Source organism: Haliaeetus leucocephalus, unplaced genomic scaffold, assembly GCF_000737465.1.
Source record: "Haliaeetus leucocephalus isolate CR32 unplaced genomic scaffold, Haliaeetus_leucocephalus-4.0 Scaffold1, whole genome shotgun sequence".
Classification (NCBI taxonomy): domain Eukaryota; kingdom Metazoa; phylum Chordata; class Aves; order Accipitriformes; family Accipitridae; genus Haliaeetus; species Haliaeetus leucocephalus.
The window spans coordinates 3066691-3081533 of NW_010972437.1; the positions used below are offsets into that span (position 1 = coordinate 3066691).

Below are 14843 nucleotides of genomic sequence, written 5' to 3' on the forward strand. Positions count from 1 at the left end.
GGGTTGCGGGGGGGGGCGGGGAGAGGGTGTGTTGTTGGTTTGGTTTGTTGGTTTTTCTTTTAGAAAATTTTAAACTTGCACCTGAAAAATGGGAAAGAGGGAGACGAGCTGCATTTGGACTCCAGGGTTGCAATCTGATGGGCACTGTTGTGTAGTTGCATTTTCGGACAAGGACACAGTCCAAAGGTGGAGGCCAGGTATAACTCCCCTGCCAGCAGCATCCCAGGAGCTACAGCTCCTCCTCCTCATTTGCTTTGCCCTAGGAACTGATGATTTCCTGCTGACTGCTGGCCCTCAGCGACCCTTGTGGCCAACAGACAGACTGGGGTGAGTATGCAGTAGCCCCTTCTAAAGCTGAAGCAGTCTTCACAGGCACGTGAAAAGAAAGAGTTTTACCCTACGCCTGAAACCCATGCTTCAAATCACTTGTTTGCAAGCAACCCCTACACGAGGACAGTGGCAAAAGACAGCCTCAAGTGACCCAAATTTGACATCGGCCTGCTTTGCTTCCCTTGCACCACACTAAACTCCTCTGTGGATGGCACAGTCAAGTTGGCTGGCACCAAATCTGCAATGAAGCCACAAAATAACTTACAACAGCTACAGTCACAGCTACTCACCCTCCTGCAGCGGCAGCATGGAGGCACGTTCTTCCAAAACTATCAGGGGTGTCTATTTCAAAGCCTGCAGACAGCACGTGCTCATTACTAAACAAGGACACTATGCTATACTTTTGTCCTAGTTAAACCACAAGAAACATTGCAGAGACAGAAAAATCAGTTAGTTGGAAAAAAAACAGAACGCAAGCAACTACAGTCAGAAAGAGGTTGTCACGGGAACGGCAAGCAGCTGCTCCAGTTTGGCAGCTCTATAAAAAGAGCTGCAAAGTCGACGAGCATCTATTTCCGCATCCAGCTCTGCGCCACATCCCTATTTAAAACCATGTGACAGGCATTTATGAAGCAGATACTTGTCAAGAGGACTGCAACAGCAGGACACGAAGACAGAAAACATGAAGAAATGAGGAGAAACCACAGTGTCAGCCTGAACATGAAATGGAACCATTTTTATTGTGTGTGGATTTTCAGGTTGGAAAGAGTCTTCCAGGAACATGCAGGGATATTCATGAAGATGCACAAGGCCACAGATATAAGCCTGGCATTATTAACTCTGGTCACCCAGAGCTTTTTCTCTTCCTTCCTGATCTAGTGGTCAAGGCCAGAGCATGCCAAGGTTTAATGTAATGGGGTATGTAATTGCCATTTTTCACACTTTTTTTATATCCTACAGGACTCAAGTTTAGGGGAAAAAGTAGTTGTAGGAGATTTTACATGTTAAGTAATGAAGCAATTTTCTACAAAAGCGTATAATCTCCTTATGATTTTTTAACTCATGGGAACTCTTGCCTGGAAAAAAAGAATTTGGGATTTAGCACCTGATTACTGCCTCTTTTGAAACAGCTGCATCAGCAAATGGCTGCTGCTTCTGCTTTGGGCTCTGGTGAGGGTCCTGAGACTGCTCTCTCGACACCACACTTTCACTCGTTTCCCCTCGTGTGCCCACAGAGCTTTGGCGAGCCTAACTCCTTTACTCTGTCTGGATTCAGAAACACACTTCAGCTGTATCTAAAAAACATCATCATCTGTGAGATGTAAACACCTGCTCCCGTGCAGGCCCCAAGGAGAGAATTTCCTGAATTATTCCTTTGGGGGGAAAAAAACCCAAACCAAAACAGTATCCCACATTCCTACAGTTTGGGAAAGGGTCCTAAATTTCCTCCCTCCTCCTGGTGTATTAATATAAACTCTCTGAACCTGCGAGGAGACAAGACCCATACAGGATGCAGGAAGTACCAGCATGCCGTTAGGAAAGCCTCACGCGCTCCCGTCCACCACACCACACAGCCGAACGCAGCAGCACAGGAAGTCTTTCATTTGAACAATCCACAGCAATGAGTATAAAGGGGCTGTAAGCAGCAGAGACACACACTACTCGAGCTCCACAGACACTGCAGGATTTACTTACCCGATGACAACAATTTCCTGCAGCAGTCTGAGTGAGCATTCAGCGCTGCTAAGTGTAAAGGGAACATGTTGTGGATCCCGCACCTGAAAGGCACAACAGCCTCATTACACAGAGTCATGTGAAGATGCAGGTTGCATACAGACACAACGCATCAAAAGCTCCTTCCACAAAGGCAGCATTTTTTATCCTTTTCGAGGAAGATTCTTCCTGCCATGTTATTTTTATCTGTATTTCCTTACCAGCCTTTTCAGGAGCTAAAAATATTCTGATACAGCAAGGTCTTGGCATTACGCTTTGAACAGAATGTGGCAGGAAGGTTTCTAAAAATTCAAGGTGAAAGCCAAGGTGAGGAAGGAAGCAAGAGAGCAGATATTGCTCGGGTCAATTTCCCGGTGTGGAACGCACAAATTTCTGCATCAGCTGCACATACTGCAACTGTCATTCTGAGGTAAAAGTAAATGCTGAAATCTTCTCAATATTATTTCTGAAATCCATTTTTCCTGCTATTAACATCCTTTAGATAACTGTCGTGCAGATTTTCAAAGTCTCCCTTTCTTCCCTTTCTCTCTCCCGTGGGGCTGGGGTAGCTGATGACTCTTCTTCACACTTTCCTTTAGGCTGCTGTGACACTTGCAGTTTTCTTCCCACACCCTAAGAACTAAACACCTAATTTTCCTATTTGCTCCAGCTACTCTCCTCACACTCCCTTTCATTTTCCCCCCCCTTTAACACATGACCCTCTTTTCAATTACACTATAAACTTCTCAGAGCAGACATGCTGGCTAAAAAAAAAATCAAACGGGTAGGCACCTATCATTAGGCTAAATCTGTATCAGGCAACCACGTAGTTTTTAAACAAGCTGAGCACTCAGCAGCTTTTATTAATACCAGTAAATCATCCCAGTTCAGTCCCTAAGCATGCCGCTGTTTGCTGTCTTAGAAGACTTTTAGGTTTGGACATCTTGGCTTCTGTCATTTAGCATTGTTTTGTGAAAAGCATCCTGTTATTCTAGAAATACTGTCCTACTGGCAGTCCTCCAAGTGCACATAAATATAGAGCCTCTGAAACCAACTATCTCGACAAGATTATCATCTACTGCCTGCTTCAGCAGATATATTTTTGAAAAATGACAAACTTTTGAACAATAGCAGATGGATTCATATCTGCCCTTCATTTCTGCAAGACAACTGGTGCATGGGAGAGTATGATCACGTCATGGAAGAGGATCTCAGATATGGACCCAAAGACAAAGGAACTTGTCTTTCTGCAAGATTCACCATAAATGATAAATACTTATGAAGCTTTAGACAAAAATGAATGTGGATGTTTATAAAGACATCTTGCTCTTTCCAACATTTTATACATATATGTATTTAACTATTTTTGGTTTGTTTTTAAAAAACTTATTCTTTCCAGAATCCACAGGCCTATCCTTTCTCTGTCTTGACGTTAAATGCGTCCTCCTTGCTGCTTCACTACACTTAGGAGTGACTTGTGGTGCTGTACATATTTTAATTTTGCTAGTGTCAGCACCTACATCTTAGAGTAAATCTATTAAAAGATGATCTGACAACCTATCCTTTGAAGGAAACAGCACAAGCTCCACCAAGCTGCTGCATCTGTATAAACAGGTTGCAGTTTTTAGCTGTGGATTCATTTATTTAAGCTAACATTGGACATTCTGTATTGCTGTGCCTCTTCCTACACCCATTTCTCTCTATCTTCTCCTCCACCTAGTTATCTAAAGTAATATTTTTCTTCTTTTAGGTCAAGATTTCCACCCAGCACTTTTTGGCCGGTTTCCATTGAAATACACTATCTGCACATCTGCTAACCAGTGTCACACTTCTATAGCGCTGTTCACACTGGTTCCTCCCATCACTTACACACTTTCTCCTTTAAATGCAGTCGCCTCGAAGACTGACTGAGCTGTCTGCAGTTGTCGCTAACAATGCTGCAGAATTTTCTTTTCAAAGCCAGTTTGGGGAGCTCAGCCAGAGTTATTTACATGCAGCACATATGAAAGCCCATTTCCAGTGTTTCAATGCTCCTTGTTTAGCACAGACAGTAGCATCATTTGGATCTGCCTGGCATCTCTGAGTCAACTTCTTATTTCACTTATTTTTGCTGCTGGAAAAAGTATTTTATTTGATCAATGTTCCAGCCACCCAAGTGTGAAATAGAAATTTCTAACTGGATAACCCAGATTCCAAGAGTGGGCTATCCCACTACATCTCATTTTCCCTTTAAACCTCAAGATAAGAGACAGACTAAGACTTACTGTACTGGAGAAAGAGCTAGGAAAAATAGGCATCTATTTAGACACCAAGAACTTCATGCTGGCTATGTTAATAAAATCCAGTGACGTTAGCTGAAGCCTGTGAAATTTCATTATCCATGCCAATTGAAGATCTGTTCCACCTTCCAAGTTTGCATGGTGACAGTCATACTTGATAAAGGAATATGGGCAAATGTGCCACTTTCTTAAACATAGTCAAGCAAACAGACAAAATACTGAGAGCTGCAAGTATCTTCAAAATTAAAACCAGCTCGTTTGCATCTGAAAGCAGGTTTTCCTAATTAGGTAAGTCAAAAGAAGTCACCAATTTCTATGGTAGGTTCTAGGTAGAAGACTTTTAAAACCTATTTTGGACACATGTTGAGGTAATTGCCAAAAACTTACATTCATGAAATCAGCTGCTGCTGTTAAACACCTGGTACAGATACCCCTCATGGTATTGCATTACTCTGGTCTTATATCCCTTTGTTTACCTTCAGATTTGCTATTTTCTTTTGACAGACCATAAGAACCTGAACATAACTAACCAATACTCAAGTACTCTTAAAAATAAAAATAAACATGTTGCCAATGTTTGAGTTGACAATACTTATCATATTGTAGGTGCAGTCTTGACATTTGTGCAAGAAAAAAAACAAACAAACAAAAAAATGAATTGAAGCAGAAAGCACTAACAACATTTAGAAATGTGTCTAATTTCAATTCTTTGTCCCTCTATTCAAAAACGACTCCCAAACTCACAAATCAGATAAAAGCAGCCCTATTATTTCAGCCATCTGAATATCAGAAACCATGCAACATCAAGACAGGCTCTTGTTAAACTGAGATCAGAAATACTTAGTAATACTTTGCAATACTGCATTTCTATTGATTACCCTATGTCATACCAAAAGATACAAGACAAAAGAATAATCACCATGTATGACAGACCACTAAACATTAAGCTAATTTAGATACCAAGGAATACGCACACAATTCCCTTGAAAGGCATCCGAATTTTTTTCAACTACGTTTCCTAGACAAACTACAGACTTTCTGGAATAACTGTGATCAAGATGCACTTTAGATACATATGTACTTCACGTACATTATATACCACTGTGCCACATCAATGTTTCAGGAGAAAGAAGCAGTACTTGTACTCCTTGTAACTGCATAACTGGGCACAACAGGAACTTAGCAGGGCTTCCTTCCCCTCCATACTTCTTGAGTGTTCATATTTTAGCCCCATGTCACCCACTGAAGTACAGTACAATTATGCTTATTCATTTTAACCTTCATATACTTCAGAACCTGAGGAATAACTGTTTCCAGGCATCGGACACAACACTTGATCATTAGAAACAGCTCCACTTCAGCCACCTACTTGGCAGTATCAGCTCCACTGGTTATGAGGGTGTTAATCAAAAGCTCATGTCCGTATCTTGCAGCCACGTGCAGAGGGGTGTTACCATCCTTATCAACACAGTCAATTTCCCCTCCTGCAAAAGACATTTTCATACAGTTTAACACTGAAAGATTAAGCATGAACCAGTGACCACAAACGTTATTTCTCTCTAGCGAATACAGCATAAGCAGCCCAGCCACAGGCACTAAATTTGAGAGACCAAGAACCAGCACACAGCAAGCTGTCAGCTGTCACCCATTGGTACTTAACGTGGTCTGGCAGCAGCATTTTCATCTCCCTCTCCAACTGCAGTGGTGGGGAAAATGGTGGGAAATAGGTGAACAGGATGACATATGATGGTAAAGTACATGATACAGACCTGCTGCTCATCTAAAGGTACAAATGGATGCCTTGAATTAAACTAACAAAATAAACTGCTGAAACTATGCCCTTATTCATAAAGGCATTGCCACTCAACTCAACCTTACCTGTAAGGCACTAATGTTAAATAAGAGTTCATTCAAGAGGCCAGCAGGAACACACTGCAAACAACAAGCATGTTGTGTGCCTTCTCTGTGTCTTACCAAAGAACAACCAAACAGCGCTTAAGTAGAACTTTTCCTGTTGCAATTTAAGCCTGTCATCTCATGTTTTATCTTCATAAGCAGGAAAAATAAATTATTTCTTTCTTCTCTGCTGTGGCTTTTGACTCATGCAAAGATTGCTATCAAGCCCTTGTTTTCTTTTTGGACCAAGGAACTGTAATTTTTTCAGTCTCTCCTTGTAAGTCAGGTTTGCTGCACTCCAGCTATTCTCGTCCTTCCCCTAGTCCTCTCCAGCTGGCCCACATCCTTCTAGAAGTAAAATGTCAAAAGGCAGAAACAGTATTACAGCTGACATCTCCCAACACTGAGCTGAGCAAAAGGATTACTTCATGCCTGCTGGCTACGCTCCTATCTATACACTCCTGTACATTGTACAGCACCATGTACATTGTTGATCTTTTTTTTTAAGCACTATAACACTGTTGAATTGTGGTCAACAAGCTTCTGATCCTCTACAAGCCCCAGAACCTTTCTTGAGGAACCGCCACCCACCTGGCTGTTGCCGTTCTGAACTTGTCCAGCTGATACTCCTGCCTGAGTGTGTGATCTTCCCTTTGCTTCACTTGCATTATCCTTTTACAGGATCATTTTCCATTTCCATTTCCATTTCTCCACCTTCTGCCAAACTAACAGTCTCTCCCAACTTCATGTTTTCTCCAAATGTTAAAAGCACGTTTTCTATTCCACTATCCAAGTTGTTAATGAAAATAGTGGGTAGTTCCAGACCCAGGGGGGGAACTGAAAACGCCCTCACTACACCTTCCATTTCAACAACAATCCATTTATTACTAATCTCCAAGAGTAGTTTTTCAACTAGTTACGTACCAACACTGTAATATTTTTAATAGTCCACTAGTTTGCTGTGAGAATACTTTATGAAAGCATGTAAAAAGTCTTGCTGACATCAGGATATGGTAGTGTTTACTGCATGTCCACTATTCACAGGAGATAACAGGCCATAACTGCAACAAGGAAAGTTCTAGCAAAGCACTGTACAGCATTTTCTAATGGTAAATAAAGATCAGTGAAATGCTGGAACAGGTTCCCTGGGGTGGAGCCTCCACCAGCGGAGGTCTCCATGAACATTACCTGCCCACAGAAAAGTCAGAGGACTGTGCTGTGTTCACAAAGCCTATTACTCTGCTGTAGAAGAGAATTATGATGCTTCAGCATCTTTTACTCTTGAGAAATCTATGCCAGATATTGCCCACTCCTCCCTAACTGTTTACAAACAGTTTGTTCATTCCCCATTTTTAACGATAGGTATCACATTTGCAATTTTAAGGTAATCCATTCTTCCTCTACAAGTCACTAGAGGTAGCAGCCAGAAATTGAGACATCTTTGGCCAACTCATTAAGTACTGCAGAATGAAACTCCATTTTTTTAAATCATTGACATTTCTGTCTTCCGCAATATCCCACAGCAACGAGGCATAAAGTCACTTGCAATCAGATCTGTGTACAACACTAAAATTAGAGGGGCAACAAAGAAAGAAAGAAAGAAGTGAAACCCAAGTAACTTGAAGAAGAGTAGAGAGGCGTGAAGGACAGCTGAAGAACTGCCAGTACTTTCACAGACAAATCCAACAGAGAGCAAACAACAGCTGTAAGTCAGAGAGCATATTTGACTAAACAACTAAAAATTGCATGAAGGCCCAGTTTCTTCCAGTTTGCCCAAACTCATTTTATTATTACTATTTTATTTATCTGAGGAGAGATATGACAACAATTTGCATGATGACCTGAAAGAAGCATGATGTACTGAAGACCTCCATTTTAAAATACAATCTTGTGTAAATGTATCATTACATTTACAGCGTAACTGTTCAGCCATCTTCAACTTCTCACACTTAAGTCCCAAGTTTGGGATTTTGGAAAACAAACAAAAAACCCAACCAACCAACAAACCCAGATCATCCTGTCTGGTATAATGGCCAAAGCTGGGAAGCATAAATAAACAATCAGTAATAGCAACCTCTGTCAATCAGAAACAGGCCTCTGCCAGATCTCCAACAGTAATATTTGTTATACGCTGTAGTATTGTTGAACAAGAGATACCTGATAAATGACTGATAATCAGGAATCCTGGCTATGCCAGAACAAACAGGGTGGCGCTGGTCCACCCTCCTGAGCATTTATTCAACACTTAATGAAGACAGTGGCAAGGGGTGGAGCTAAGGAAGGTGAGAGAAGTACAGCTGCTGAGTGGAGGGTAGAGAAAACGGTCTGAGCTCTAAGAACACCAGGGCTCCCAAAGGAGGACGACTGGAAACCTTTTCTTTTTTTAGTTTTTAAATAATTTGAGAAAGAAAGTTGTGCCTGCTTCTGAGCAGAAAAAAGACCTAAATGCAGCTTTGAACTCTTGTTTTCAGGTTAAAAATAACAACAGATCAGCTGGACCACCATCAGCTGGAGGAATATGGGATTTTGTTAAACAACCAAAATCTCAACTTGTGATGACATGCTGGAATGAGAGTTGTCAGTGCAGCTCAAAGCCAGAAGTTGATGGAGAGCTAAGCAGCTCTCAGAGCAGTCCTTTGGCACTCTGGGTCAGAACAACTAAAAATTGCAAACTTGGAAACGCCTAATCTTTTGGAGAGTCATTAAACAGGCACAGAAACTCACCATTCTGAATGAGGGTCTGCGACCGTGTGAACCTCCCATGGACAGCTGTCATGTGTAGCGGGCTCTTCCCATCCTTACTCTAACAGAAACAAAACATAAGAACAACCATTTAGCATGTAAAGCAGTGGTAACAATTTGAAGTTTCTCAGCTTAACATCCTACAGCTCTTTTTCAGATAAAATCTCCACTGGCTTCAAAAGTCTATAGGACTGAATCTATACTTATAGTAAATGCAGAAAGTATAAGCATACAAGTAAAACGGTTCCTCGGCAATGAGTAGGAAATGGGCTGGAGTGGAGCCTGTCCTTACAGCCTGGCTGTATACAATACCTGCTAGAAACCTACAGATACATGAGATATTATTCTTGAATATTATTTTTAAGTAACATTCGCCATTCAGTCATTATTTTCCCTTGCAATGTGGGGAATAAAGAAAAGCAAAGGAACCATAAAGCTAAGTAGGAGCTGTCTCTGAGAGATTCAAGAACTATATTCTGTTTATCAATCTGCATTTTATAGATACATCCCAGAATAAAAGCCACTATATTAAAAAGTTTTGGTTAATAAATCCCCATGCAACCAAAAATAGGATGCCTACAAAAGACAATTAGAAAACAGGGAAGGCATATGAAAGGAAGGTACAATGAGTAGAGATCAATGCTTTGGGTTCTCGAGAAAGAAACTGAAATTGGGGAAGCCAAGGAGCTGAGAAAATAACAAGGGAAGGGTACCAGCCTCACTACTCACATCACTACATGTTTACTGGCATGGGGTTTTGCATTCATTGGCAAGCACAATCGCCAATTTCATCTTAATAATTGTGAGTTTAAACAGTGCACTGACTATTCACTGATCTCAAGGGACTCGCCAAAGGTGTTGAATGCTAGGAGACCAGTTTTACAGATGGGAAACTGAAACACACAGAGTTTAAAGTAAAACAGTCAAAATCTTATATGAACTCAAGTCTTCTGGTACCCATACCAGTGCCCTCTGTTGGGTAACAGCAAGTCCCTTTCAGCTTCATCAAGATGAATCAGCTGTATCTCAAGAGCATTCAGATATCCTAAATAGAATCACACTTCATACACTCAGGCTCTAAAACAGGTAAACAAACAACCTTCAGTTCTTAATTCCCTGGGAAAGTCAAGAGGAACATTTTAGAATCTGGTTTAATTAAATCCATATTGTAGAGGGAAGGAAAACACCAGAAAGGAATAGTTCCTTGACTTACCACCACTCCCTGAGATAACATTTTGACAGAGCTCCTGGGACTATATTTTACTAGTGATTCATGCCTTCAGGAGAGTGGCTGGCCTAGAGTTTAAAGCTGCCATTATATTTTTCAAGGCACTGAGAGCTCCTCTGCTGGGAAGTAATCTCATCCAAACAATTTAATGGTCAACATTCTCAGCATCACTCTACTTCCATCAAGTATTTAAAGCCATGCTGTACTCGTTATTATAGTTTCCAGTCTCCTGAGGTATGCAAAATAGGATAAAGTAAAACTGAAGAGCTGCAATGCAAGTTTTACCTGAATATTAACATCTGCCCCATTATTCACTAGTAGTTCAAGACACAGTGCTCCATGAGTGGAAGCAGCAGCAAAATGCAAGGGAGTGAATCCATTATTATTAGGCTGATTTACATTAGCACCATAGTCAATCAGCTCATTAACAACAGAATCCTGACCATTGTAACAGGCAATGTGAAGTGCAGTATTTCCATAGATGTTCATTTCATCAATCTAAAATGAGACAAGGAGACATAGTTAAAATTACAGACATCAGCTTACCATTTTACATAATGCATCACATACTGCAAATGGAAATAGCTGGAGGCTTGAACTGTCATAGGGCGTATTTCTCACCACCAGATTTCATTGACAAAAATATACTCACAGAGAGCTTAATTTGGAATGCTTTACCTTTACCATTATTAACTTTTTATCTTACTGGCCACTTCTAAAAGCCAGTATGAAGCTTAAAGCTGATAGCAGGACTATATAATGATGATGATGACAAAAGTCCTAACAAACTGGAAAGCTTTTACATATAAGTGGGCAAGTAGAATAAATAAAAAGCTCACAATCTTTATTTAAAAAAAATTAAAACACTGACTATTGAATTTTTATGAACAGAATCAGGCTTAAGAGCTCTTTCCACAGATTGCTTTTGTGAAGGGAGTGAAGGTGTCTGAAGGGAAGGTTAAACTGCACAGCCATTTACACTTGAGTAAGAAACCACTTTCAGTAGCTCAGTATTATAAAGATATAATTAAGATTACGTTAATTCTTGATGACCAGCTTAGTATTCAACTGCTGTTCTGTAAAATAGGACAAGACAGATTGTACAAAAGACTCAAGGATGACGTGAATACCCTTCCATGAAATACAGGCGTCTCAAAGATCATACCCCCAGTGGTGGAGAATGTGAAAGTTAAAGGTAGTTAGCAGCATAGTACTGCTAATAACAGGAAACACCTATTCCCCTTCAACTTCACAGTCAACAGCCTGTGAACATGGACTTCTGACTTTTTTTTGGCAGATCAAGTCAGCTGAAAATGCAATGGCAAATGCCATAGCTTTATTTGACATCTCTGATTAACCAGTGCAGGCTCTTCTGATCATCTCACTGCTGCTTTGAACCACTGAGTTGACAATATTATACTAAGAGAAGTCTGTGCCCTGAAAAAAAGTTCTTTTACAGAGTGAAAATAGTCCTTCTCCTTCCCTCCATCAGCTACAGAGGAAATACAGGTCCCTAAACTTAAACCGCCTGAACTACCGCTTAGTAAAGTATGCAGCATCTATGTTGAGAAGAACCTCTCATCATATCAAAGGGAATGCTGAGCCAAGGAAAATTTCATTAATCCATCTTCCTCTGCAGGAACAGCATATATTTTCTGATTTCTTCAGCAAGGTGGCCTGGATTTACTGCCTATATCAGACATTTTTTATTCCAGAATGTTTCCTGGCTCTTGAACCAATAAACCACATAAAAAAGCACAAGGTGGTCCAGAAAATGAGAACTATTTTCTTTAGAAGCTCTGCCAATGTCTGTAGCAGCATCCGTAAGAAAGAAGAAAAGAATATCTCCAAATATGGAGAAACATGGAAGCCACAAAGTGCACATTACCACATACCTCTACCCCCAGGTTAAGGAGGTGTTTCACAATGTTAATCTGCCCATTGGATGCAGCTGCATGAAGTGGGGTGTAACCCTTCTTGTCTTTACAAGTCACTTCTGCACCATGATTAATCAGTAAGGCAACAACTTCCAGGTGACCTTCAAAAGATTAAAGATAGTAATCAATGAGTATACCATCCTACAGCACCACTTCTCCCAATTACTGCTTTCTTGCTAATACACTTCCCCTTTCACTGCTGTTTCACAATGCTCCCACAGTTTTACAAGGGAAAAAACAGCATTTTTATAAGTGTTCTTAATCCCAGCTCCAGGCCTTGTCAAGAAAGTCACGCAGTCACCTTCACCAGATGTGTCAAATTTCTCTTTACTAAATTAGTCTTCCAGTCATTAAAAGAACAAAACCACACTCTTTCCCATTTATTTCTCTAAAAATAACAGTTTTTGTTTTACTCTCCCTGTTACAGAAAGAACAGTGAGCACAGGAGCATGACAATACAAATCTCCCAAAACAGCTGATCCTGATGATGTCATCTGCAAACACAACTGCTATCACTTGTTGGGTTTTGTTAGCAATACAAAAAAAACTTCTAATAAATGATAAAATGAAGGTATCCTCTTTTCTAGCACCACTGAGGACACAGAAAACTAAATTTCAAGTAAGCGCAAATTTGATCCAAAGCCTACCAATACAAACACAAGATTTTCTACTGAATCCACTGATCTTTGGATCAGGTTTTTGACTCTCCAAAACTGTATCATTAACACAAAACTGTGCAAAAAATCCTGAATACAGGTCTAAAAATGTTTGAATCTAAACTCATAGTCTATACACACATACTTAGTCCGCAATAGCCTCAACAGTCACACAGACTGAGAGCTGCTGACTGCCAGATCAATGGGACATCTGTCTTCAGGAGTCAAATGCCTACCCCTGAATTAGGATCTCCCTACAGAATACAGGGGAAGAACAGAGCATCTCAAAATAAAATTTATAACCCACCTGTATCTTCAGTTTCCTCCTCTCCCTGAAAGTCTCAAACCAACTGGCCTGCCTTCCCAGGTAGTGCCCTAACCACCAAATTTAAATCAAGGCTAACTGAGGAATAGTCCTTATTGCTTCATGTTGAAGCAGAGCTGTCTTAGAACTAAAAATTTATTATGTCAAACACCACATAAAGCTGTGCACCATCTGAATTGTACGGCACTTTCATGACAGAGGCAGCTCTGGTCATGTGCAGGACCTCAGAAACTTTATGGACAAAGTCCAAAGTGCCCAAAGATATTTAAGCACTCAGGAAACTACGTGAGGGTTTACAGGATGAGATGCTCAGGTCTCATTATCTAAATTCTGTCCAAATTACACTACAGACTCCTAAAACCCATTGCTAATTTAGGCCTTAAATGTTATCTAAATATTTTGAAAAGTACATCATGCTTTTCTGAAACAAATTAAGAGCAAAAGAGATGTGGAATTGCACAGCACAATGTAAAAAGCCTTTCACCTCTGTAGCGTGGAGTTCAAAGCTCGCTAGCTCAAAAGCCAAATCACATTTGTTGGCAAGAGTTTTTCCATCTGTCTGTGTACATCAAAAAAAACCACAACATGCTTTTCTCACGGTTTGAAATCTCCTATTATCTCATTTCCAAAAGTGCCAGGATTAAAATCATGATTTTGACAGGTCAGATGGAAGAGTTCCTGGCTGAGGGCACACACCACCTCACAAATTATAATCTGGAATATACTGCTTGCCCAACAAAAGCTCTTGAACAAGTTGGACCACTACCACAGGCAATCTTGTTCTAGCATTTTTAAATTATAATGCCCCACTATAAAAAATTTTCCTTTAACTTGAAAGGAATGATAAGGTCTATTGATTTAATTAAGCAATATTTGGTAACACCACTGATGTTCTGAATAGACAAATCGGTTGCTCTTGTCCACTCTAGAATAAAAGATGACAATTTGCTCCTAACAGGAAGAAAGCCTAGGAACCACTTCCTAACAATATCATAACTTAGCTACTTACAAACATAGATAAACAGCAAAATTTATGATCATATTTATCTGCATTTTATATAAAGTAGTTTTTAGCAAACACTGAAACAAATATAACCTGTATTTTTTCAAGTTCAAATATACTTCAGGCTGGAATTAAAGTCAGAAAAAAGACCAAAATGAAAAAAGCAACACACAAAGCCCACAATTAACTGTGTTAAAAAGGAAATCACAGCCAAGTTGTCACCAGCTGCAAAATCGTAAATGGACAATGTGTATTTAGATCAGCTGAACCCTTGCCTCCCCAGGGTAAATACAACGCTCACTTTCCATGGCCAGGTCTGCTCTTGTCCATTTTAAAACATGCTGTTAGTTTGTGAATAGGAAATTAAAAAGAAGGAGCAACAGCCCAAGCCTTACCCATGTACGCTGCCCAGTGAAGAGCTCTTCTGTCCTTTTTGTCAAAAGCATTGATGTTTGCCCCCTTGGCTAAGAGCAGGTTCACCATCTAGAAGTAACAACAGCAGGTAAACCAACCCTGTAGGTGACACACTCGGCATTTTATAACAAATCACTCTGGCAATAAAGTTGGGATCACAAAATCCTGCTTTTGAATGATAAATTTGTGAATTACACAAATACTGTTCAAAGCTGCGTGCATTAATGTGGTGATGGTCGCAAGTAACCAGGACAAGTTCTGTGTCCACAGAGGGGGCTGAGAGCACGCAGGGTGCTGCTACTCCAGTGTGCTTCAAATTC

General features: G+C 40.4%; 1 protein-coding gene across 1 annotated transcript in view; it reads right to left on the reverse strand.

Annotated features, from left to right (window-relative positions):
* The window catches only part of ANKRD44 (ankyrin repeat domain 44), a 77243-nt gene that overhangs the window by 41250 nt on the left and 21150 nt on the right, over nt 1-14843 (reverse strand). Inside the window, exons 5-11 of the mRNA XM_010564202.1 lie at nt 14505-14592; nt 12084-12226; nt 10474-10686; nt 8943-9021; nt 5692-5806; nt 2026-2108; nt 621-684 (exon numbers count right to left, since the gene is read on the reverse strand). Of these exons, the coding sequence (XP_010562504.1) occupies nt 621-684; nt 2026-2108; nt 5692-5806; nt 8943-9021; nt 10474-10686; nt 12084-12226; nt 14505-14592 (785 nt within the window). The remainder of the gene's footprint in view (nt 1-620; nt 685-2025; nt 2109-5691; nt 5807-8942; nt 9022-10473; nt 10687-12083; nt 12227-14504; nt 14593-14843) is intronic.